At 51.2% G+C, this 26,433-nt stretch overlaps 1 protein-coding gene across 14 annotated transcripts in view; it reads left to right on the forward strand.

Moving 5' to 3' along the window:
* PCBP3 (poly(rC) binding protein 3) overlaps positions 1-26,433 on the forward strand; it is a 58,832-nt gene that overhangs the window by 3,267 nt on the left and 29,132 nt on the right. For 13 of the 14 annotated variants that reach the window (XM_063341211.1, XM_063341216.1, XM_063341213.1 and 10 more), the window contains exons 2-6: positions 5,220-5,328; positions 24,051-24,200; positions 24,507-24,530; positions 25,490-25,522; positions 26,183-26,299. In XM_063341211.1, the coding sequence (XP_063197281.1) occupies positions 24,132-24,200; positions 24,507-24,530; positions 25,490-25,522; positions 26,183-26,299 (243 nt within the window). In that variant the 5' untranslated portion in view covers positions 5,220-5,328; positions 24,051-24,131. Of the gene's footprint in view, positions 1-5,219; positions 5,329-24,050; positions 24,201-24,506; positions 24,531-25,489; positions 25,523-26,182; positions 26,300-26,433 lie in introns of those variants that run through there. The other variant, XM_063341212.1, reaches the window with a different exon arrangement.

The following is a 26,433-nucleotide window of genomic DNA, read 5'->3' on the forward strand; positions in this document are numbered from 1 at the left end:
GGGTAAGAAAGAGGCTTGAGGTAAGTCAGGGAAAAGCTGATGACAAGTGGGCTTACAGACACTGGGTTTATAGGGACTGACTGAACTAGGTTTGTGGAAGCGGCATGGGGGGTGGTGCTGCTGGGTGATGCTGGGGGCCGGAACTTTGCCAAGTGCCATCCTGCTCCCAGGCTGTGCAGACCGTGGGACAGGGGAGCCTTTGCCTATGCCCAGACCTCAGGCAAGAACAGGTCTGGCATGCTGCTGGACCCATGAATGTGCTCTCCCTATGCTACTGCCTTTTTGGCAGGTGTGGGGCTGCGTGGGACCACAACGGACCCCCCCTGGGGATGCTGCCGGTAGGGCAGCTCTCAGAAAGCACCGGCTTCTCTTCTAATGTGGCAGAAAATCACATAGAGGGGAGCTCCAGGCAGCAGAGATGAGATGCCAGCACCATCCCCATCCTGCTCACCCACAGCTACAGGGCCTGCGGGGGGGGTGGTTTTGGCCCCCTGTCTCCATTCTCCTTCCCTTGCTGTTTCGCCAGGAATACCAATGGAGGCTGCCAGGTGTCAGCTCGGAAATCTTTTAACTTTACCTCATCTCCCCAAATGGACAATGTCTCCGCTCATTAGGTACCCGCCCAGGGGGCAGATGTCAGCTCTGCTCATGGCTTTTCTCGGCTCATCTCTGCCGAGACTCTTGACGGCTTCAGAGCGCTCAGGTCCCATCACGTCACACCGGCTCCTGCCTGTGGGGCTGCCCGCTCTGCAAGCCCAGCGGCCGTGCCATCCCAGTGGCAGCTCACCTGTGGCCCCCCACCTTGGGTTCATCACTTCCCCCTCTTGAGGAGTGTGGTTTTGAAGGATGTTTTGTTAAAAGGCTGGAAAATAATGGGCCCTGGTGGTATATGCATGGCATGTGTGTGTGTATGTGTGTGTGTAGAGCTGGAATTGGTTTTCCTTGCCTGGGCAGCGCCTGGGAGGAGAAGCCATCGCTGAAGCCTGCCCTTTGAGGCTGATGCGTCCCGACAGCTTGTTCACTGGGACATTAAAATCATTGCCTCTGTCTGCGTAAAACACACAGTAAGGCGGATGATGGGAACGCAGGTCAGGGGAGGATTGTTCGCTCCCCAGCGTGATGAGCGGCAGCACTGAAAACCCCAAGCAGCAGAACAAAGTGGATTCCAGAAGTGCAGGGGCTGCTGCACCCTGACTGGATGTAAGCGGGGTCCCCTCTGACATGAAGGGAGCCAGCAGCCTGGAGGGGCAACGCAGACAGAGCCATCTTGCTAAGGTTCCCAACTATAAGGTGTATTATAGCTCAGGGATTTGGTGATACAGTGGGAGAACATCCCCATCCTCATCTCCATCTCCATCCCCACCCCATCCCATCCCATGTGGTGCATCCCTCACCGGCCACACAGCCCATTTTCCCAAAGAGCTTGAGCTTTCCCTGGGAGGTTGCAGCAAAGCAAGAGGATGTCTGCAAGCTCTCCATGCCCTCTGCAGACCTTGGACCTCATACGGGTGCCCCACAATCCCAAACACAGGGCCGAGCAAGATGCCCTCTGGGCACAAAGAGCCAAATACTTGCAGGTGAGGGGAAGCTGAAGTCCAGCTTGGCTCGCTGAGTTTACAGGAGAGGCAGGCTGGGTGTTGTAATTTTTTTTTTTTTTTTGGGGTGGTGGTCGTATATTGTATAGGATATGGGAAGACCCGCTGGTGTTTGAGACGGTGGGATAGGGCAGCATGCCAGGGTCCTGCGGGGGCTACTTCTGCATTACCAGCCCACAGTAGGTGCAGAGATGGGGAGACTGTGCAGGGCTGCTGGAAATCTGGTTTTGCCTGAGCAAGCTTTGCTGTGTGGGACCCTTAAAAATGATTCCCAGCATGATCTGCTGGGTTGGGCTGGGCAGCAGGGCAGCATGTGAGCTGGGGTGTTCTGGATACCCACCGAGGCAGTGCCAGGGACGGCCCCCATGCCTAGGTGCTGCTTTGAATGCCCACAGATGTCCTCAAGAGCAGTGCTTACCAGCTTGCTCAGCCTGAGCAACAGTGGGGGAGTTGTCACAGGCCCATGGGACCAGTCACAGGACCTGCTCACATGTGGAAGTACCTAGCAGCTCACCTCTGAGGCTGGGCAAGAGTGAGGAGCCACACACAGTTCGTTCATCTTTGTATCCTATTGATGCCCTCTTCAGACAATATTTGGCCACATCTCCGTGATTCCTCCTTACCCACTCAAGACCAAATATCGTGAAATTTTGAGCCCTTTGGAACTAGGTAGCTGAGTCTTCCAGTGTGCGCAGACGGCATCAAGCTGAGGGTGCTGCTGAGCCCCTGGGGGTTGCTGTCCTGCTTGGGGTCCATACTGCTCAGGGTGCTTGGTACCTCTCTGGGATGAGTTAAGGATGTTGAAATGTCATAGTCTACAAAGGCTGGTTTTGTGGGGGACTGGCCACATCAGTGTGTTGGAATTCATTGCATCCTCAGGTGCTTTTGTCTGGCATTAATAGGTGTGATTTTGCTGGGATCTGGACACCTCTGCTGGCTCTGCTCTTCACAGATGACTCCTTCAGCATCCTGGGTAACCCCTCATGAACATTGCTGATGAAATTTGCTAATGGCTAGCGGCAAGCTGGCCATGCTTTCCACTGCCATGGATCAGAAGATAGAAAGCTTTTGGCGTGATAAACTTGCTGGTGTCTTTCTCATGACACCAGTGCATGTTTCACTGGCGAGAAACAACCAGGAAAAATAAAAATTGGCTCGTCTGCTTGGCAGAGCAGACACAAAGTGCTGTGCTGGCGAGAGGATTTGGGAGATGATGGTGAGCATGATAGCCTACCAGCAGACCAAAAAGTTGCTTGTCCATAAGATCGTGATGCTCCCTTTTAAGAGAACTCCTGACTGCCTTACATTGGTCACTGATGAGCAAGACCCCACTGTTGTGTAATGTGGGGACACAGGCAGCTGCCACAGCCAGTGCCTCTTTGGCCAAGGTGGTGCTGCTGGGTAGCTATGCCTGGCAGAGGTCTTCTGGAAGCAGCCCCACAGGAGGTGCTGGGATATGCTTCAAGCAGCCGTGTTCAAGATGTGATTTGCAGTGATGAGGTTTCTGCTTGGAGGCAGCTTTTGGATTACTTGAGGTGCACTTGTACCCATGCTGGAACTGGGGTTTGTCCCCAGCACGGCACCCGTCCTCTGGGAAATGCAGGCATGTCCGTACCTGGAGGTGACATATACCTTAATTGCAGAAAACACAAGTTAGGTGGCTCAACAAGCGTATGATTTCACTGACCTGCTCTGCGCATCTCAGGGGGCTGAAAAGGGAAAAGCTGTGCTGGAAGCAGGAGTTTCTGTGCATGGATATGCACACGGTGCACAGTGCAAGGCTACGGGGTCGTGGTTGGGATCTTACTGTGCAGCATGTTAGTGTAAGGGCAGAAGGGTTGTAACATAACAAGAAGCAGAGCTGCTGGGAGATGGACCAATATTTGATTAAGAAAATTGCTGAAAAATTCTTTAATGACGCATTTCCTGAATGCTAAGCCTTGTCTTGGGATAAACTCAAACCTATGACCTCAAAGACAAATAGAAGTTATTTCCTTGTGAATTGACGGGCTGCGTTGCTGTGGGTCACTGTTCTGCACTTGCGAGGGCAGCGGGGAGGTCAGGAGCCCATGAGGCTGGGACGGAGGGGCTTGTGCCAGCCCTGGGGAGCAGGAGTTTCCTTGCAACGCCTTGTCCTTCCAGCATCCTGAATCCTTGTCTGAGCCCCTTCTTTCACACATATTTTGATGAAACTTGTGCTGTGGTCAGGGGTTTTCCTTCTTGTTCTCAATACCGGAATCAGTGACCAGAAGTTTGTGCTAATCAACATAAAAAATTTAGCAAGGATTCCTCTGCTCAGGGCTGTTTTACCCATGCGTTTCCCCATCCCCTGGGTTGCCCTCAGCCTTGGTGGTGATGCCAGAAGGATGCTCTTGCGGGTTCTCCTGTCGGGGGGCTGGTCGGGCACCCCATGATGTTGAGATGTTGTACTGCCTTTCAGGTCCTCCCCTGCTGCCTCCACTACTGAGACCCAGCCCTCTGCCCCACGGCCTCCCCAACCTGCCCCTACTGCTCCTCCAGCCGTGAGTTGCAGTTTGGGTTTTCCATCCTTTCCAATGTTTTTTGGCAATCTGGGACCTGTCTAGCTTGCTGGTGACACCAGCTAGGGATGCAGTTGCTACCTTGGAAGACATGGCTGCTGTTCAGAGAGACATACAAGATATTGTGAGGAAAAAAATATTAATTCTGAGGACAGTTGGTCGCTGAGAGAAGCTGTGCAGTTTCCATCCTGGAAGGTTTTCAAGCCTTAAAGGGATAAAGCCCTGGGCAACCTGGTGTGATCTTAGCGCTGATGCTGCTGTGAGCAGCAGTCAGAACTGAAGCCTGACCTCGGGGGTCCCATGGGCTCCCCTCCCACCAACAGGCTCCTTCCCATCACAGCAGCATGAGCCCCTTTTGCCCAGGTCACTGGGGACGGGCACGGTGGCTGCTGGGTCACTGGGAAGAGGAAGGTTTCCCCTTATAACACACAAGCTGCCCTGGCGTGTCAAGAGCAGCACCAAGTCCAAGCGATGGGTGGGGCCTTCAGCTCACCCATCCCACTGCCCAAAGAATATTTTGGGTGATGGAGAGGTTTTTCTGCCCTCTGGCACTCAGCTTATTAACTGCTCAGGCTGCTCGATTGATTTTATTGACGGGTAGTGCATGCCCCAGTTAACTTATTGGGAGCAGCAGCAAAAATAAAGCAATAAAAATAACCCTGTACCCATGTCACGGAAACGTGCTGGATTATTTCCACTGCTGTGGTGGTATGATTCTGGATGAAGGAGACCCCTGGTTCGCGCTCCCCCTGTGGGGGCAGTTCCTGCAGCCGGACTGCTGAGCTGTGGTCACCTGGGGGGTCTTGTTGTGGTCGTGTCCCGGGGACCCCCTCCTCCACAGCCCGGCTCTTCAGATGACTTTCCTTGGTCAGTAGATACTGGGGCAGGACCTGCCCAAACTTGCTCTGAATGTATAGGTAGGGCTTTGCTGTTTACCTCATGAACAACCTGGAGGTGATGCTCCTGATTGTTTTGTTCCTCCCAACCCAAACCATGTTTTATTTCTCTCTGAAATTCACTTTTCCTGGATGGTAAGCAGCCGGCAAGCATCTGTGCCTAACCTCTGTCATGTCCTGGTCTGCAGGCTCGTGCCGCGGACACGGTTTCCGTCCCGTGCTCAGCATGCCCTTTTCTGGTGCGACTGGACCCTCCGAGGAATCACTCTGGAGCTCAAGGCCAGCCTGCACGGTAAGGTAAGGCGAGCTCAGTCACTTTCCAGATCCTGAGGGGTCTTTGCAGCTGCACCGGCATCTCCCTTAGGCTATAAAACACCTGCAGGGAGGACGTGGTTGGGCTCTGCACTGCGGGGACCCGACTCCGCGTGAGGGGCAATGCTGCGGTGGGGGCAAAAAAAGGGAAGAACGTTTTGCTCCCTGCACAGTGCAATCCTGCTAACAGGGCTTCTATGAAACGCGTGTTTTGCTGCTGGGGCCTCTTTCTGCAAAGGGGCTGGTGCGGTCCTGCATCCGTGCAGGTCTCCTGTCCTGCCACATCTGCTCTCCTTGCACTTGGCCACCTGCTTTCTGCCACATTGGTCACATGGGTCCATTAAAACCAGCTAAAGAGCTAAGCTGGGAAGTGCATAGACGGGGTCATTTTCATCAGCCACTCTGCTTTTGTTACTAAAATAGATCTGCTTTGGCCCGGGGCCATCGTGTTGTCCCAGGCATTGACTATCGCAAATGGATGGCGGGGCAACATTTTCCATTAGCAAAGAGGACACGCGTCTCTGAGTGAGAAGATAGCTCCATAAAGCAGAAATGTTGTAGCAACAGACAAACCCACCTCTCTTCTCCCCCGTTCCTTTATAAAGTGTCACTAATCCTTGTTTTCTGCACCTAAAGCCCTGGGAGAGACCAGCCAGAGCAATGTCCTATACCTGCAAGATGGTGTATTTTGGATAAGGGGGTGGAGGGTTTCTCTGAGGAGCTGCAGATGACCCAGTAAAGAGCACAAAGGATAGAACTCGCTCAAAGACCTGCGAGGAGGCTTGTCCAAGGTCACTGGTGATGCGGTGGGTACTGGTCGTGCCTTGTTTTGAGTATGCATCATCTGAGGTCTCTGCTGTCACCATCTGCAGCTCCTGTGTGCTACGGGCAGCCTCTTACAAACACATCCATCTATAGAGGGGTTTTTGGGGAGGTGGACGGCGGCTTTGGCTTTCCTGCTCGTAGCTTGGAGGCCACAAGCTGAAGGAAGAATGCAGTTGAGAGATCATCCTGGGAGAGCTCTGCTTCTTCCCAGCTTGCTGGCATTCCCCTGAGCATGGCAGGTCTTGGGGAAGAGCTCCCCATAGCCAACTCCAGGAAAACCGGGCCATGACCTTGCTGGGGGGACTGAGCATCTAGCCTGGGACTAAGTCCCCAAACTGTCTTCCCACAAGCGCTCGTAACCCCAGTCTGTCCAGCAAATGCATTTCATTCTCTGGCATTAGTGAAGACAGTTTTCTGCAATAAGTGGTTATTAAAGCACCATTTGGATGAACATCACAACATCCCACAGCTCCCACCTCCCTCCAGGAAGGTCTCTGACCTCATCTTTTCTGCCTTCCCATGCTCCATGTCCAACATCCCATCCCTTTTCCCAGGCCTGTGCCCTGGCCCCCCTCCCACATCTGCAGGCAGGAGAGGACCCTGGTGCCCAGCTCTGTGCAAGCTGGCAGCTTCTGGCTCAAAATGCAAAGCAAGGTGTGGTTTTCTTTTTAAATGCTAAATCCCCTTCAAGGCTGTGTCCTGGACTTCAGGCAAGAGGGGATTTCATCCTTTGAACTCAGAGCTGATCCTGTGTGCGTAGTACCATGACTATTTTATAGAAAAACTACAGGTGAAAGTGACATCTGGAAGAGGACTCTGGTTTTGGAGACCACTTGGCACTGGAAAACTGCTGCTGCTCCATCTCGCATCTAGGCGATGTGACAAATGGTCACTGCTGATGCTGGAGCCTGGAGATGCTGTGGGGCAAGCAAGGTGCTGGGGTGGGAAGTGTCCATGCCGGCAAGGGGAAAAGCTGGCCACAGTGCGACACGAGGCTGCAGGGTGGTGAGGGGGGGGTGTCTGCCAGTGGCAAATGATTTCACAGTTTGACCCTTCTGCTTAATCTGAACTTGAAGGTGAACGAGCAAAGCTAGTGGCATCGATCCGGTATGCGGCTGATGAGCGCTGTGCCCTGCGGAGAGCTTGGCCCTCAGCGTTGGGTCCCTTTCTCACCATTTTTTTCCTCCCTCCCCTTCACGCCTTTCCAAAGCGATCAGTCAGAGTGGGGCCTGGCATGGCACCCTGTGCTGCCGACCTTGCTGGGGGCCAGGGGGACACTGGAGGCGCCTGCAGAGAGCTGCCCTGCTGTCTGATGGGCTTCTCCCGGGCACGGCTGCCTCTCCGCCTCCAGTAGGCCTGGCATCTGCCTGCCGTCAGCGTGGCATTGGCACTGATAAAACCCATGCTGTGTGCCAGGAGGCCCGTTTCTCGTAGGTGATGAAGTTGTCTGCTGAGCCACATGCCAATTCCCCTGGCTCAAAGGGACTGATGTCTTAACAAGCAGCAGTGTGTTGGTGGTGTTTAATTTGGACTCGACTTGCAGAGCAAAATGTAACTTGAAGCATCTCTGCGCTGCTCGTAAGTCTTCAGATAAAATGCCATACAAACTGGCAAATTGTATTTCTTTGACCCGCTGGGAAACAAAACCTGAGAATAGGTTGGAAACTGAGAACTTGCCTTGGCTAATACGTAGAAAGCTCTTTTTGGGGGAAAGAAAGATGACACACCTTTCCTCGACATCTTCCATGCTTTAGCCACTGACTTTCTGCAGCTGAAAATAACAAACCATTTTAATCTAAGTATTGCTTGTTCTGATCTTTTAATCCAGCTTGCTTTCTATCGACAGCAGCCTAAAATTATTTCTCTGCCTCCCTCTCTATTATATAATTATTCAGAAGATTACTTGGGGGCCAGATTTAGCTGGGTGTCGCTGGGGAAGGACGAGGGGGCTCTGAATGGGGAGCTGTGGGGCTGGAAGGTGGGGGGCTTTCTTCTCTTCCTTTGCACGTTGGCCATTGCAAAATGTGGGAGGGGAAGGCAGCGACTTGAACACATTTGGCTGTAGCCGTATGTATGTATATGTATTTGAGGATGGCAAGTTTCTCCCTCACCTTGTATTTGTTGGAATAAAATGCCCCATCGTCTGGCTGGTGGCTGGAGAACTGTGACCCTCCGAGCCAGAGAGGATTTCAGGTGAAACCCTGCACTTTTCTACATGGTTTCGGGCAATTTATGGCTGTACTTCTGTCTTTGATAACAGCATGGTGAGGCAGTCTGGCCTCAGTAAGGAGCTGGAAATAGGGACCGTGCTCCTGATGCCTCCTGTCCCCGTGCAGAGTTTTGTGCTGGAGAACAGCCGTGATGGAGAACCACCAGCCAGGGTGAGTGCCAGGTCGGGATGTGGTGGTGATGCCAAGGAGGCATGGAGGTGGCCAGAGCTGTGCTTTCTCAACAAAGCGCAAGCTCAGCTGGGTCTTTGAGGAGCCTTGGGTGTTACCCTTAGAGAAGAATGGCTCAAGCCCTTTGATGATAGGATGGCTGGGGACAGCTGCTCTGCAGAAGTAACATCACTGAAATTCAAGGGCAGATAGATGTAGATTCACCTGGCGCTTTCCATTGGCAAGGGTGACGGACAGGCATATCGCTGGCATGACAAGATGGGACAGCTGAGGGATTTGCCAAGTGGAGATTCAGGTTGCCAGAAGAACGCGGCTTCTGACTGGCATGACCTATGGGCTTTGATGGGAAAAACAAAAGGATGTCTTTGGCTCCAAAACCTCCTTTTCCATTCCCCAGGCTGAGTGTCCTGACACTGGTGGGCTAGGTACTGCGGTTACTGAGGGAAGGCCAGGAGCTGCTTGGCCTGTGGACCACGGCTGCCTGGGATGTGGTGGCTCAGAGCTGCTGTCCCCTAGGAAATACAGAGCTGGGGCAAGGAGGGACCCCCAGCATCAGTCAGATGCTGGGAGCTGTGGCTTGTCTTGCCTTGCTCCACAGGGCCTCAAGGACCCTTATGGAATAGAACATCCCCAGAATTGTGCTGCATTTTAGGTTTGGCGAATGTCTTGGGGGGGGCACTTTGAAATGCCCTTTGAGCCTGGTGTGGCCATGCAGTGGTGGGAGCAGGCAATGCCCACCTGGAGCCATGCTCCCTCCACTGCACTTGGTCTTTCTTCCAAGAAAGCTGACCCTCGGTCTCCAAAGCAGGAGACTTTTTGTCTCTTGGAGCAGTTGGTTTGTGCAACCACTGTGCATTAGCTGGGCGGGCAATGGAGGACAGCATCAGCCGGGAGGTGGGGGGTGGTGGTGAGGGCATGAGATAATCTTTTTTTAGTGATGGAGCAGTTGTAACACATCCCCTCCCTCCAAGGCTCAGGGAGCCGGCTGAGCTCTGGGGTCTGCAGTCAGGGCTTCAGCCTGGACCTTCCCTCCGCTGCTGCTGATGGATGGTTTAGCACAGCCCATCACCAGCAGCCAAATGTGTGTTGCTGCACGCCCTCCTCTCCCTCCTGGAGGCTCTGTCCTCAGAGCGGGTGGGCAGGCACCTCTCTGCCAGTACCCTGGTAAAGCATCTCCAAATTTCCCTGTGCATCCGGACAGCACATACGGTGGTTGTCTCGTACCCGAGCTCCTTTCTCCTTCATGTTAAAAGTGCTGGCTGGTTCGCCCTCATTGCCTTGAGGCAACCTGATTTGCTCAGTGGCCTTTAAAAAAATAAAAAAAATAATCAAAGCCCACTGAAATAACAAGAACATCAGCGGTGGGTGCATCCCCCTTTCCAGCAAACAGAGGGATTTGGGAGAAAATGGGTCATGTGCTCTTCATCCCGTGCCACGTGGTGGCTCTCCCAGGGCCAATGAGGTTCAGAGCCCTGTGCGCCGTACAGCAAAAAAAAATCACTGGGATTTTTTTCCCCCCATAGCATTTTTCATCCTTTCCAAACGTGAAAAGACTGGCCATCTGTCCGGACCCTTCTCACACGAAATCGTCACTAAAGCGGCTCTTTGGGGAAGGTAAGAAGATTTAAAAGGTTGTGTTGGTGGAAGACCACCTGCCGCGTGCAACTTTTCCTATGGATGAAAATCAGGGAAAAATCACGAAACGAGTCGGGTCTGGGGCTCCAGTATGGGTTAAAAGAGGTTTGAATCCTTAAGATTCACTGTCTTAAGTGAATCTCTTGTAGAGAAAATTTAAGTCTGTGTTGGAGGGAGGTGAGGTTATGGGAGAAATAGGTGCATGAGCAAGGGGGTTACCTTGAGTTAACGGCTGCTCCTCAAGTCTCTCATAAAATATTTGCGAAAATATTTTTGCAAAATTGCTTTGCAAAATACTTTTGTAAAATTGTTTAGCAAGATTATTGTTCTTTGTTATAATGTGTGCTTTATTTTACTAAAATTCAATTTTACCTGTGTCTTGCGGCTAATGCTAAAGAACATATCCCTGGGTAGGGAAGCGTCCATCTCTGCATTAACCAGAATATTCATCCATTCCTAATTTTTGTGATTTACAGCGCAGGCTTTGGACGGTGTCATTTATGTATGTGCTTGGGGTGGGAATAGCACAACTCAAATTGCCTTAAAGAAATTGATACCAAAATAACATAGATGTTAATCGTGTGTTGGTCTGGCAACATAATAAAACTCCCAAACCTATTTGATTTAATTTTAAACTTTTTGGTTCTATATCCATTAATTTTTTATTCCTTGCGCTGGGGAAATTTGATTTGGAGAGAGGAATACCTCTTATTATGAGGGTCACCGTTTTATTTTCATTTTGCCTTCAGATACCCATTTTACTCAGGGTGGATAAATTCTTTCTGATACTGTTGCGTTTTCTTTGGTTGCACCATTGCTATAAAAGCAGAAAAGTGAAATTTTAGATGCAAAAGTTATGGAGGACTTAAATGCTGTCGAAATCAATGCCAAAATATCATCTCCTTATTATAAAGGGAAAATGTTCTCAGGTGTATTTTTCGTGTAATTTGAGTTTTCTGGGATAATGTAATTTTAATGTGAAGCATATTAGAAATCTTATTTTATTAGTCGGAAGTCACATCCGACTTAAAAATAAACCAGAAACAGTGGATCAAGGGCATTGTGTTTAAGTTTCCATAAAATGATTGACCTTTGTTTTGACAGATGCAAAGACAGATGCTAGTCTGCATTTTGATACAGAAACCAAACCCTGAAAAATGGCAGTTTTCCCTGGTATCTGGGGGTTTGATTTTAATACAGAATTCCAAAATAATTCAATAAAATTTCTGAAGCTCTTGATCTCAAACTTTACCCCTCTTTTATGGATTAATTTATCTAAACATATTGAGTATTCTCTGATAAAAAAGCAAATCTGAAATTCTTTCTTCCTGAGAAATAACTGTAAATGTTCTTTTCATCTTGCTGAATTAAGAGATCATTTCTTTCTGAAGAAAACTGATCATTTTGGCGTGGGGAAGAAAAGGCTACTGATGAAGAACAAGGGATAAAAAAACCCCTCTTTAAGTGCTTTCAACATTATTTTAGTGTTCATGTTGCAATAGGTGCAAATTCTGCCTTCAAAATGCATTAAAGATGCGGTGGGATTTTAGTGCAAAGGATCAGAAAATAGGAACGCTGTCAGAATCGGTGGCATGGGTTGTGCAGAATGGACCTCTGCGTTGGCCAGCACCGATCTGAGGTGGAAGCAGAGGGATCCTGGTTGCCTGCACGGAGGGATGCTCAGGACCTTGCAGGATGCTCTTCTCTGTGGTTCCAGGACCGCTTTTCTTAGGCGATAAGAATTTTTTTCCTCCAAGTCACACAGCCGCTTGGGAAATGGGCATTGTCTGTGCAGCAAGGGGAGTGGGCACCTTGCTGGCGACACGGTGGTGGCCAGCGTGTCCCCCTGCAGTGGGGGTCTCCTGTCCAGCACGCAGGGACGAGCTCGATCCCACCTGCAGCGGAGTGCTTGCAGCCTCAGCTCCAATCTGTAACGAAGTGACGTGTCTGCTTTTGGTGAAGCAGAGGATGCTTTCCCAGCCCTGGGACATGCTGTGCGTAGTGGCACCTCTGGCACGGAGCCCCCATTCCTGCAGCACAAGGGTGGGTGGCAGCCTGCGTGGCTTGAGTTTGCCAGGCCTCTGCAGCTGCGTTTTGGCCAGCTGAAATGGAAAGTGAATTTAAATGCTTCCCCAGTGGGTGAGGGCTATCTCCATCCCTGTAGTGAGCATTTTTCAGCTTCTTGCTGAATGCATCCCTCCTGGTGCTGCAATTGTGCACACACATATATCTGGTTTAATTTCTTTATTTTGTTCGGGCTTTGCTAAATGAGCTGGCAGTGGGCAGCGGGTGCCAGCACAGAGCACCCCCCTGTCTTCCAGAGCTGCCGGGGTATCGCCCACCCATGGCAGAGGCAGCTTCGGGTGTCGGTGGCTCATCCCACCCTGTATTTCAACAGGGACCCGCAGCCCTGCAGGGATGGGACCACTGCAATGGCCGTGCCCTCGCAGCCAGGGACAGGTTTGGGGACAGGGGTGGTCCTGGCCCCTTCCTTCCCCAACAGCCCTGATTCCCAGCCAAGCAAATTCACCAATTCCCTCGCCGGTGCATTTTGCTCAGTGTTTAGACCTGAGGTTACAGAGGACCTACCACGGGGAGAAGGAGAGAGGAGAAGGCGGCTCTCCTTGATTTTAATCGGGGTTGAGGTTTAGCTGAAGTGAAAACAGATCGGGAGTGACAGTTTTGGAGCCTGCTGTCAGGGTCTGAGCACGGCGCGGCAGCGATCCACCCCCAGCTGCCGAGGGCCCTCGTCCTCCTCCTTGCTGGCCGAAGCCAGGGAGAGCTGCCACCGCTGAGCGTGGGATGGGGGCCGTGCAGCCCGGCTCCACCGTGGGCACAGCCGCCGGATGGCTTTGTCACACGCTGTCCCTGCATCCTCCTTCCTCGCGGTGCTTTCAGCTGGGGGCAGCGTCAGGCAGGACACGGCCTTGTGCTGGCCGCTGAGCTTGGACTCACCCCCGCCTTCTCCAGCCGTGTGCAAATCAATGCTTCAGAAAGGAAGGATGGCATTAATGCTGCATCCCAACCCATCCACTCTGTCCTGACCCAACGATGCTGGGTCCCTCTTCCCATGTCTCCCATTAGTCTCCCATGCCCAAAGAGCATGTCTGGCTGGAGTGAAAGTCACAGGTTTAGGCTTGTGGAGAAATGGCATAAGCAGAGCCCTGGATCCAGCCCTGCGCCTGGAGGAGCTGGGATTTATGGGGCCAGGCTGGTCATGGCTCCCCCGTCGGTCTCACTTAGTCCCCACGCATTTTCCTAAATGTGGAGGGGAGCAGCAGAATGATGCTGTACCTAGTCTGTCCCTTATGTCCTCAGCCCTGGGGGTAAATGGGAAGACCTGCCTGTTCCCCCACCCCTGGACCAGAAGAGGCTAGGACCTGCCCCAGGTGCTTTGAAGAATTCAGTAGCATTCATGAGAGCAGCCCCAAACACCTCATCTTTCAGCCTGCACAGCCTGGCATTGGGCTGCCATCTACTTTTTTTTTTAATAAAATAAATCATCACCTAAATCAGTTGTTTTTTCTAGAGACTGAGCACGGTCAAAATAACATGCTCCTTACCCCTTTTGACCTGGCACCTCCTGTTTGCTCCTGTTTGCTCCAGGTCGGTCCGTCTGTCTGTCCACCTGCGCCTGGACAGACCCCTCCAGGGCAGCCCATGAGCTGCAATCCTTGTCCCTGTTTCTAGGGATTAGAGAGAGAAATGGAGATGGGATGAGATGAGGCAGTAGATTGCTTCGCTCTCAGGATGAAGGGATTTGTGGACTGCCCCCAGATCAGTAGATTGAAAATGGAGGGAAATTATTGGGATGATGCTGCCTGCAGGATTAAAGCCAGGGCAGCCTGCAGGCTCTGGTGGAGAGGAATGAGGGGGGGTGCGGATGGAGGGGATCGCAGGGTGCCTGCTGCTCTGAGCTGTGGGGAGATGCTCCTGGCTGCATCCTTATCAGTTTCGGAGGACGCACAGGAAGCAGATGCCCCCCAGCCCCAGCTCTCTGTGGTGCCTGAAAAGGTGTGCAGCATGATGGGCCAAGGTGGAGAGAGTGATTAGGGGACAGGAGGCCATGTCCCTGGCAGCTGGATCAAGAAAAAATAATGGTGGTGGGATTTGGTGCCTGCTCTGCAGGTGTTGTGGCTACGCATACGTATGTGCATCAGCGGCACAGAAACAGCACAGGCAAAAGTCTTGTGCTGGTTTAAGTCCATTCAGCTTTTTTAGGTGAGGACCGAGTTACCCCCTCGAGGTTATGTTTAAGGCTGTGCAGTCTCTGGCGTGGCAGTGGGATAAACGTGCCCATTGCTTTCTGCTTTCCTGAGGCCCCAGAGGTGCTCTCCTCTCAGCTGCTCCCCCAGTTAAAGGATGCCAAGAGTGTGCCTGGAGCTCTTTGCAGAGCTGTGCCTTCTTGTTTCCAGGCTGATGAAGGACAAACCGCTTGTCCTCCAAGGTCCACACAGCTCCCCATGGTCTCTCCTCCTTTATGAGCAGCTGGCTTCGACCTGTGGCCATGAGCATCCTTTTTTGGGTGTCCTTTGGCCTTCTGAAAAAATGACATGTGAAAACTGGCACCCAGGGGACTACTATCTGATTGTCTCTACCCTCTGTCTCTGGAGGTGTGCGTTTCCAATGCTGGCTGTGCTGCTGTCCTTTGGGCAAGACAAAGGTCCTTGGGAGCTGATGCGCAGCCCTGGCAGAGCATCCCTGAGGCATCTATTGAGGCATCTCCTCGTGCGAGGCGGCATCTCCTGAGTCCTGTTCCTTAGCCTCTGGCTAGGGAAAAAAAGGCTAAATTGGATGCATCCCTGAAGCATGACCGACCCTTGACATAGCACAATGTCAGTGTTGTAAGTGCAGTTATCCAACAGATACGAGCTTTGTTTGCAAATACGCAAATGTTCGTAAGATTTAAACAGTAATGACTGGCAGAATGACATTGTCACTGACAGTACATGGCTGTGGGGAAGCTCTTTTCCTGTGCCTGACCTGGATCTTATTCATTGCGGTTTAAGCCCCGCACTCAAGACCATTGCCCTGTCAGCCCCAAAGCCCCTGTTCTGCAGAGCTTTGGTTCCTCCAGCCCTTCCCTGCGGGCCATGTTTGCTGGCCCCAGGGATCTGGGGTTGCTCTCTGCTGCCTGGATCTCTGGACCCACCTTGTAATTCTTGGTTTCCTTTTGCAGATCATGAACCTGTAGGTTGAGTTGTCTCTCCCAGCCCTTTTAGGGTGGATGGGGAGCTCTTCCTCCGTGTGCTTAATTGCACACAGCCAAGCAGTACTTTGCCTTGCTGAACAGTGTCTTGTTTTCTCCCCTTTGCCATGCTTGTTTTGCCTTCTTGCTCTGCTCTCCAGTATATTGGTTTCCCCCACTGGGGTAGTTTAACAGGAGTGCCACTGATAAACGTTTGAGGGGGGTTAGAGTGTTTGCCAGCACCTTAAAATTGTTTCATCTGCCCCAGGCTTCCTTGGCTCTTTCAGGACAATGCCACATAGGACAGTATGAACAACCTCTTTACTGCCCCTACTCTACTACCAGTTAGGGCATTTCCCTGCTCTGTGAAGGTTCATCCCAGGGGTTGTTTATTGCTGGTGTTTGCAGAAATGCTGGATGAGCTGCCCTGGCTCCCTTCACGTCAAGCAGATTTCTCTGTTCTCCGGCAGCTCGGTCCAGCTGCCCTCTGCGGCACTGCTAGTGGTGTTTCTTGTGTCTCACTGCACATTCAGGGGTGCAGATGTGGAGCATGGCACTAAAGTACGGCACCCGGCCACTGCAGCGCAAGGCAGTGCCATTTCAGCTAATTTGTGAAAGCTTTGGGGTTTTTTTTTCCTGTCTCTTGGTTGTTGCAGCAGAATCTGCCCCGCTCTGCAGTGCTGAGCCCTGTGGCAGGGTCCAGGCTGGGGCTGCAATGCAGTGCTGCTGTCTCTGCCTTCCTGAGGCAACCTTAGGGCACCCGTGCTGAGCAGAGATCAAGTCAACGTTTGGTCCTTGCTGGTCCATCAGCAGCTCCTCTGGAGCCCTTGCTCCCAGCTGCTCCAAAAAGATGGATCGGGCATGGAGGGACAGACAGTATTTCAGGAAAAAACCTCACTGGATCATTTTTATCTGTTCTTTAATCTGCTGACAGAGAAAAAAGCTGTGATTGAGGAGGCTGAGTGACCTTCCTTATCCTTGGAAATGTTATTTTCTCAGCGCACAGTGTCTAAGTCCACCCAGCACTTACTAAAGGGTCACAGACACCTGAGGATGCTCTTGGTCACTGACTTGTAATGGACCCGAGTAGTGCAAAGAACGTTGGCTCTCATCACGTCATGGGGCAAAATTTATGAGGTACTCAAGCAGTTTGGCATTCACTGAAAATACTATTTTTATTGTCAAATTGTTCCAAAAAGTAACTAACAGGGTGAATTGGAAGTGGGTGAATTAAAGTGCATTGTTCCCACCCACCCGCTCACCCCAACCTTCCAAAAGCAGCTTTAATTCACTACAAAATTAAAGAAATACCATGAAGACCCATTATTATTTCAAGCAGGGTTATCTCAGCTTGTCGAGATGGTGGTTTAACACATTCAACTCATGATTTTGATCAGCATCCCACAATCAATGAGCCCTGAAACCAGCCCACACAGGGTTTTCTGGGTTGCACAAGGGCATCTAATAGCCTGCTCCTGCTAAATTAAATTTCTCTCACTGTTGTGTGTCCAGCCTCTGCTTTCAACACAGCAGTGGCTCATGTGAACGAATGGAAATTCTGAATCGTCTAGATCTCTGCAGATACATATCTCAGGTACAGCTTCCTAAATTTCCCCTAAATCTGGTAATTAGCATGAGCCTCCAAGTTTTCTGTCTTCTGCAGATGTATCAGGGCAAGAGGCAGGTGCTATCGTCCTGCTGGCCTGTCGCATGGGATGAAGTTACTGCGTGCAAGACCTTCATCCGGGGGTGATCGGCGGGGAAACGCCGCAGCTTTCCTCGCTAGCCTTTGCGCAAAAGATCGCAATAACGACACCGCCATTGCAACAAAACCAGTCATTCTCCTCAGACCAGGCTTGCCTTAGAGATGGTAGAGAGTAACACCATCTGACATGTGGGGCCCGATTCTGATTTCACACGTGATTGCATATCCATGCACCAGCCATGCCACCTCGGTGGGCAGCTGATAGTGGTCTTAGTTAACTGTTGAGGTGCAGTAGGCTGCGATGAACCACATGGTGCTCAGCGGACGAGCAGGGACTCTTACACTCTTAGTGGACATCCCTCCCTGGGTTTACAGTGTCCGTGGGCTGGAACCAGAGGTTTGTTCTACTCCTCGTTGTAGGCACTTGGCAGCTTTCCTTGCCCTCTGGGACAGGTCTGTGCTGGAGGTATGTGATGCTGCATTTCTATTCCTCTTGGTTTATCAATCAGGTCAGAAACCACTCTGACATGCATGAAACCCCACTGAAAACCTACAAATGTAAGGTGGGTTCAGCAGAGGCAAATGGGGCTGGTACAGTCCACACCCAAAGCAGGATGCACAGCCTGGTATCAGCTTGTGGGTGCACCAGATGAAGTAGAAACATAGGAAAGCAGCAGGGAGTCTCCTGGAGGGGAGGGCAGGCTCAGCACAGCTTTGGGCTGGTCTGAGACCAGAAGTGTGCATTTGGCTGGGATGTGGCTGAGCCCACCATGGTGTGACAGGGCAGGAGCTATGGGCCATCGTACCCGATGCTCCTGAACTCTGTCTAATACCAATATCTAGGGCCAATATCTCTCCCTGGAGGGCCACACACTGTAAAAAACCAACCCTGCTCTCTAGAGGACAAAGGATTTGGGCAGAAAGCCATGCTGACGTGAAGGTGGTAGGAAATAATTGTTTAGAAATAGAGAAGAGCTCACAAGAGCTGCAGTCAGCAAAAAGGTTGATGGGAGAAGCAGGAGTTAGAAGACCACCTGAAGCACGGAGGTAGCAAATGAGGCAGCAGGAGAGGTTGCTCTGGTGGTCCTGGTGTTGAATTTGTGGGCAGATGAGCCTGCAGAGCATAGAGGGCAAGGGAGGGAGCAGAGAGTCCAGAGGAAGGCACATTTGCACCCCTGCAATAGTAATTGGGGTAACTGGCATAGAGGTGAGTGAGACTGGAAGAGCCCTCTAGTGCACACCGGCATGGAGGTGAAGGCAGGTTATAATTGGTCGCCAGCAGCCAGTGAGTGACATCCTAGGCCATGAATGGAGACATCTCACCCAGATGAGAGCAGGGAAATAGGAGCAGGTGACCAAGAATGAAGTCTCCAGAGATGCCTGATGTAAGGGCAAGAGCAGGGATGTTTGTCTCCCATGGCTCTTGGAAAGATCAAGGGCAGGCACGAACCAGGGATATACTGCTGGCTGATATACCAGGGTAGCACAGAGGCATCTTTTTGTCTTTCTTTTTTGGTTCAAGATTTCTAAAAAATTTCCACTGGAGCAGGAGAGTGAGCAGAGGAAAGGTCAGCTGAACTGACTGCAGTTTGTGGAAAATGGCAGCAGCTGGAAATGCAGCTTTATTGCAAAACAGCATTTTGTGTCACTCATGTAAATGGTGCTAACTGTCTTCTCACAGCTTCATCTTCTGACAGCTGAAGCCTGCCAGTGGCTGATGCATTTCCATTTGGAGCCTGGGTTTTAAGGGAATGCTTGACTTTGTTTTTTTCTCCTCGCTTATTCACCCCCATCCTGACCCGGCCAGACTGCATTGTCGTCATAATCCTGAGCTGGCTGCATCGTGGTGCTTCCCAGCTGCTAAAACGCAATGCTGAAAATCGCCGGATTAGGTCTTAATGGCAGGATCAAGCTGCTGGGAGAAGAGTGGGGAGAAAGCTCCTGCTTACGCAGGTGGACAGGCAGAGCTCCTTGGGAAAGCAAGCTAGAAAGCGTAAAATGTCAGAAAAGCATCTTCTTTCCTGGCTTCCCCTGCTTTTCTCTACATTTAGAACATCTTTCAGTTTCCAAGGGTCAGAAAACGCTGGCCTGAGTTTTGTGAAGGGGATATTGAAAGGTCAGAGGTGTTTAAACATCTCCTCCCTTGCAGTGGAACGTGATGTCTTGAGTGATGGACTTTCTGGCCAAAATGTTAATCCCCAACATGAAAGTCTGCCAACCACATTAGAAATCTGGGCTGTGCCATAATGTATTATGGTGTGCTGAAGGACACTGAAGCTTTGTGGTCTTCTTTAACACCTGGCTTTCTGCTGATGGGGCTCCTGAAATACCAAAGAGCCTGGAAAGCATGTTGGATGTTTTTCAGGGTGGCATTGCCATTGAGCAACCACCAAGATGCTCCAGCGTCTCAGGGGTGGTCCTCTAGGCAGATGGCACAGCATCCCCATACAGACTGGTGCCCAGGCCACCCTGCTGTTTACCTGCACAGGTCGGCAAGAACTGTTGGTCAACAGGGCTCCAAGGTGTTGGAGTTTATCAGCATGCACTGACCAAACCTGTCAAGAATGTGTCATTTTCTGGAAGCTGTGTGATGGGTGAGGGAGGTGATGGACGCTTTCTTCTTTGAGTTTGTTTGACAGTGCCTGTGAACTTTCCATCTAAACCTTTCAGGGAGCGGGCGGGTTGTGGGATGTTTTTGCACTGAGTTGTCCTCTCTGTTTGTTTTCGGACAGATTGAACAAAACATTGCCGTCCCCCAAAACAAATGCCTAGGTAAAGCCATGAAATTTGATATCCACAATGCTGATGAGGATATTCCATGACAAGAGCTACAAAAGAAACTCTGCCTTGTGCATCTATCTACTGGCAGGACCATCTGTCCCAGAGACACCAGGGTGACTTTAGTGCAGATAAGAGACCCTCCCCCTGGAGTTGGGGTCTGCAGGCAGTAGTCATGCTAGCACCAAAGCAAGAGGAACAGTTTTGTGATGGAGCTTGTATATGAGTGCCTCGACCACCTTCTCCAAAACACAGGCTGCTGCTGCTGCCGCATCCCAGGGTGGCAGGGGCTGTCTCAGGGCAGCTGCCCCCAGTATGTCAGCAGATGCCTTGGCTCTCCACTGGGCATTTGCAGAGGAGGCGTAGGCAGCGTTTTCTGGAGCTGCACCACAGGACTCATTCGCGCGTGGCTAACATGCCTGGGGAGGCCAAGTGGATGCATGGGAGGAGGAAAAGGAGGAGGAGGAGGGCTGGCATCAGCAAACGTGGAGCTAGCAATGTCTCCTGGCCCCTGCAGGGACACCGGCTCTGCCCGATCTCAGCTGAGCCCCTGCTATCACCTGTCTGGAGGGGGCTGCAGGGATCCCAGCATCCACTTTTCCAGCTCCCGTTTGGAAACCGGGCTGGAGAACAAAGTCCAGCCTAGAGCTCGGTCTCCCTTCCCCCTATTTTGCTTCATGTGCAACCTCTCGCCTGGGAGGTGATCATTAAATTAATTTAATACATGATGTTCAGAATTCCCTTAATTAGAAAATTTTAGGAGAGGGTCAGTATTTGTAAGGTATCAGCAAGCATAAAGGCAAGAGCACCAGTTTAGGCAACTACTCCAGCCTCTGGAAAACTGGAAGGGAACAAACTCAGAGCGTGTAAGTTTGCGTATGGGGAACAGGAGTCTTTCTGCTGTTCTGATTTTCCATTTTCCTTCCTCTTCTCCTTCTCCTCGGTCACTGGTGCCTGAGCTGCTTTTTCAGACACAGGGCATTCCTGATAGATTAAGGAAATTTCCCAGAATTTAACGTATTTAATCTCAAAACCAAGGGAGAGGGTAGAACCGAATTGCTCTGAGTACCAAGGAGGCCTCCTCCAAGCACGGTCCCAGAAGGCAGTTGTGTTTAAAAGGTCTATTTACAGGATCATCCTTTGGAAAGACATTGCCTGGCTATTTGGGGGCAGATCAGCAGCACTTGGGGCGGGCGGGCACCTTACTCCCCACCCTGCAGAACTCCCCACACTGCGATGCAAAGACATCTGGCTACTCGCTGCTATGGCCGCGTGTGGGAGGATGCTGCTCCCACCCCCTGCCTGCCCAGGCATGATGCCCATCAGAGTCTCGCTTGACTTGCTGTGCAACTTCCATTTCAGGGCCAGAATCAACACTTCTGTCTACTAATGCTGCACCTTTTAAATCTGTGGGGCTGCACCAGCTTTGCACTGTGTTGGAGTTGGGGTCTGTATCTACTCTATCCGTCAGACTGGATGTAATGCTGTCCTCAGGGCTTTCAAGTAGATGGACAAAGAAGCCATTTCAAAGCTGCTGTGAACTAGGCAGCGTACAACGGTGAAAGGGAAGGGTCTGAGATGGGTCTCTCTTCAGGCAGGGCATGCTCCAAAGTGCTCAAAATGGTGTTTGGAGGATAATTTTCCCCAGCCCTTTGTCCGTGAAGAATGAGGGCTGTGGAGGGAGGCACGCGCCCAGGGTAAATGCCTCAGCTCTATTGTTCCCATCATTTCCATTGAGCTTATGAACCCCCGTATAAAAGACTTACCTTTCACTAGTATGATTAAGAAAAGGCCAATGTAGCTTTCCCGCTCACTGGAGCATGAAGCGTGTTTAATTTAATAATGCTGATAAATCTTAAAGCCAGGAGCATTTGGCTAACACATGACCCACTTTTTCAATCAATTGGAAACATTTACATAACGGCCTGATGCAGGGTTCCACTTGTGAGGGACGTGGAGAAGGGGATGGCAGACACCATGTAGGGCATTTGGTGAAAGCAAAACAGCAAATTTGGCTGGTCCTTAGTGGGCAAGCTGTGACCCACCTTACTGAGACTGCCGGCTCTCCTCCTGCTGCGAGGATGTGCCTGGGTTTAAAACACCTCAGCCACTCAACTGGGCTTTGGGGTCCATCACCCTGGGTGTAAAGCCCAGACTGCTCCAGGGTACCACCCCCGCCTGCCAGTGGGGCTGGCAGCCTGGGCTGTAGCTGCCCGGGCCACTGCAGTTGGGCAGCTTGCAAAAGAAAGCCCACGGGGTGGTGTGTGGGGCAGGACGGCTTTCAAATTCTGCCTCTGCAAGTCACAAAAGCGGCTGCCTGAGCATGCATCTTGACCAGCAGCTGTGAACAGCCTCTACCTTCCTCCGGCTCTTTTGTTAGAGGACACTCATCGGCTGGGAATGGGAGCTGCACCTCTGCGTTGGCATGCACCAGTCTCATGGGTGGCTGCAGTGGCGTCACACCTTTGTTTCTTTCCCCGCGGCAGGGCTAGATTTCTCCTGGGACAGGACATCCCTGGGGTGCAGCGGGGGCAGCTCTTCCATGAGGGCACTTTAACTCCTGGCACATCAGGAGCACCAGCAATGCTGACCTCCACAAATCAGCATGTTCATCCTTTTTAGCGTTGCTTCCCATGCACAGAAATCAGCACAGCGTTAACCACTAAAACCAGTTACTTGTTTTGCCTGCGGTGGGCTTGGTCTTGAAAGAGAAAGTTCCTGATCTTGCACATTGTGCCATCGTTTGTCAGCCCATTCCATTACTCTGGTCCCCAACGTTGTCACCTTCTTCCTCTGAAATATTCTCCTCCTCCCCACCCTTAACAGTGCTTTGTGGCTTGACATCTTCAACACATTTCATTTCTTATCCTTCGCGTGAGATTTTACTTTTTTTCAGTTGTAACATCCAGTGGCCTCAAGATTAGCATCTGCAAGTAGGTTATAAGCAGCTTCATTACCAGTGAGCTGGTCTCCTGTTAGCTTCGTGGGAACACCGTCTCCTTGCTAACCACATGGGTTTTATCCATTTTGAGTTTCCTAATATCTTCTTGGAAGAGGTTTTACATCAAACCCATCTCCCAGCCATGACTTGTGCATTGCTGCATGTTTATTCATCACAGCTGCCTCATTGCATTAAAGTAATACTTGAGAACTGGTTTATCCACCATTTTTTGGTCACGTAAGTCCCTGTCTGAGCAAAAGAAAATGCCAGATTCTCATGACCAGGATAAAAATCTCCATCTGATATATACTGAGGGATTAAATAAGGTGGGGGAAAATTGCTGCAAATCTCACAGCATTGCACGTAGAAGGATGCTGGCACCTCCCTCTGAGACAGGACTGGTCTCCCTACCAGTGGGCTGCAGAAGCATTTCAAATGCCCAGTCCTTGCACAGAGATGCTACTAAGGAGGCGTCAGGAAAGAACAGGAAGCATTTGTTGCTGTTCTGTGGTTTTTTCCCCTGTCTTCAAAACATCAGTGGTGTTTTTCCCTCTAGAGGGCAGAGGAGGAAAGAAAGAGAATGGGAAGGGAAAGGAACATGATAGGACTGGGAAAACTCGCAAAGGTTTCCTTAGATCCGTGCAGAACATGAATATCTGTAAATGGTGCGGTCCTGAGATGCAGTGCCCAGCTAGGGTGCTCACAGGTTGGGATGAAAACGCAAATGCGTTGCAATTGGGACACCAGCTCCATCTTTCCCAGTCTGTGCTCCTGGGGTCAGATAGGTATTTCCTGGTTGTTGAAAAACTGGCTTTTGATTTCCTGAGTGCCCATTCACACTTGGAATGGTGAATTTTGGTTGGCTGCTCCACCGACTCCCTGCTCCTGCATCCATGCGCTCGGCTGAGTGCAGCTGCTTTTCGGCTCACGCAGGTGTGGGCTGGCCATCTGGCTGTGCCACCTCTGGTACGCGAGTCTTTGCTCCCACAATGGCTTTTGTGTGAAGCTGGTGGCAAAGGCGCAGCAGAGCTGTGGGCTGTTCCCAGGCTTGCGCCCAGCACGGTCCTTGCAGCAAGCGGCCAGCCCGGTCTGCACCCATGAAGGGGCTCAGCCCATGACATCTCCTCACAGCTCCTCCAGCCATGGCTTTCCCATGCCCTGCTGCTCTGCAGGGCCCATCCCACATCGAGGAACCTGCCTCTTCTGAGAGAAAACCTTTCCCCTCTCTGTCCACAGGTGATACGGCCGTGGTGTTGTCTCCTCCTGCGCCAGGGCTGCCCTCCCAGTTAACACACGTCTCCCATCCCCCGGTAGGAAATGGAGTCAAAGGTCTCTGAAGGTGGTCTGAACGTCACCCTCACCATCCGGCTGCTGATGCATGGCAAGGTAAGGGGCTTCCAGTGAGGGGGTTTCCTCACAGCTCCCTCTCCTGCCTCCCCTCTGGCTGTGCCTGAGTCCAGCCCCATGTGCCGCCTGCCCAGCCCCAGGCTGCTGGTAGCCAGTGTCCTCCGCCTGCTGATGGGAAGGGTGGCGTGGTGGCATGATGCTCCTGGCCCCTCTCATGCCTGCCCCCCACCCTGTCCTTCTGCTGGGGACAGTGTGCACCAGGTCTTTGTTTTATTATAGGGTTGGTCTGGATTGTCCTCACGTTTTGTAATATCAATTCCTTTGTGTTTGGCTTCTTTTTTGTAGGAAGTTGGAAGCATCATTGGAAAGGTAAGGACATCTTTTTGCTGCCTGTGGTGTGGTAGACACCAATCACCTCTTCCCTGTGATATCCTTAAATGTTTGGTGTGCGTGAACTTGTTGCTGCATTTGTGAGACAGAAATTATGAGACACCCACAGAGGGTCCAAAACCCATTACCCTTAAAAAAAAAAACAACCACCAAACTTACCTAGCACCATTTCCAGCTGCTTCACTGGGGCGAGGAATAGGTGTTTATGATCATGTTGCCCTGACATTTTAATCAAATGGGTTCATTAAGAGTGATTTTAAAATGTCATGCAGACCCGTTTAAATTCTGCAGCACTTGTCTCTGAAGCCACAGGACACCATTTAGCTTGTGCAGAAAAGCTCCCCAGGATGCTCTGCTCCCTGGTGCTTGCCACGGTGGTTTGGAAAGTCCTGGCTATACAGGATTGTTTTTTTGCTGTTTTTAAAAGGCAGGTTTTTGGTGGCAAAGATTTCAAGCATGAACGTCTTTCTTCTATATGCTTGTGCTTTATTTTTCCATCAGCCTGTCCAGCCCTAGAAAGATTCACAGCTGTACCTGCTTTATATCTGGAGGTACTCTGTAGATACTTCTGTAGATACTATATCAGAAACTGCTCTTTGAAGCCACTCTGAAATGCCAGCTTTTCTCAGCATTGGACCAGTTTCTGAGGTTTTTTTCTGCAGTTTTCCTCCAAATGGGAAATGTAGAAAGGGAGGTGGAGGCTGCAGTTATGCATTAGTAGCTGTTTTGTCTGTCATGTAGTACAGACGTAGGGAGCAGAGCTACGATGGCTTACACCCTCAGCTCTTCAGCTGACCATTGCGTGGGGATGGAGGGCCAGGCGTCACAGAGCTGCCCAAATGTTTTGGCTGTGTGTTACCATGTATTAGAGAGATGTGTGCTGTTTGGGTTGTTTTGAAGATGGAAGTCTTGAATTTTTGTGTTTCTTCTTATTTCAGAAAGGAGAGACTGTGAAGAAGATGCGTGAGGAGGTAAGCCACCCTGCTCTGTAGAAGGATCTGCAGAAGGAGGGGAGAGGAGTGGGAAGGGCAGTCAGGCTGTCCTGCCCAGCAGCATGCAGCACAGTGGCCAGAGCTGCACATCGCCCCGTGTGATCCACGCGGTCACTCCCAGGGTCAGGATACGCAAGCTGGATATGCCCAGAGCTCTTTGGTCCAATTTTCTCACTCTGTACCCAAACTCCTATAACATTTAATGGGAATTTTCCAGAGCCAAGAATTTGTTCTTAATGAAACATTGCAACTAAGTCACTTGTAAGATGATTGAGTTTGTCCAAGGTCTTTGTGCCTGCAGCTATCAAGGAGTTATCAGATCAGTGAGCAACACTCTTCTTTTTACAAGCAATGATCCCACGGGCTGCTCTTGCCTTGATCGTGTGGGTTTGTGTTGCAGTAAAAGACCCAAAGTGGATGCTTGGAAACTCGCTCTGAGGGTCAGGGTAAGGCAGTGCACTACAGGGGGGCAGGGTTGTGAGTTTTTAAGGTTAGATGAGATATGTCAAGAGGCCGGCACATAGGATGACGAAGGACCAGGCTGGGACAGGACCTGACTCAGAGGAAGGGCTGCACCTCCAGTGCATCCTTGTGGGTTGCCTGGCTGTGGTTATTCCAGGGCTGCCCTTCTCTTTCTAGAGCGGGGCAAGGATCAACATCTCAGAGGGAAACTGCCCCGAGCGGATCGTGACCATCACTGGCCCCACTGATGCCATCTTCAAGGCTTTTGCCATGATCGCCTACAAATTTGAGGAGGTGAGCAACGTGAGCCCTTTCCCCAGGAGGGCAGAGTAAAAGGGTCTGTATCCAGACCCTTGGGTGGCCCACCAGCCAAGCAGAGCTCTGGCATGCCCACTGCTGAGGCCAACAGTGCAGATGGGCCTGGGTAC

This window comes from Chroicocephalus ridibundus, chromosome 7 (genome assembly GCF_963924245.1).
Source record: "Chroicocephalus ridibundus chromosome 7, bChrRid1.1, whole genome shotgun sequence".
NCBI lineage: Eukaryota > Metazoa > Chordata > Aves > Charadriiformes > Laridae > Chroicocephalus > Chroicocephalus ridibundus.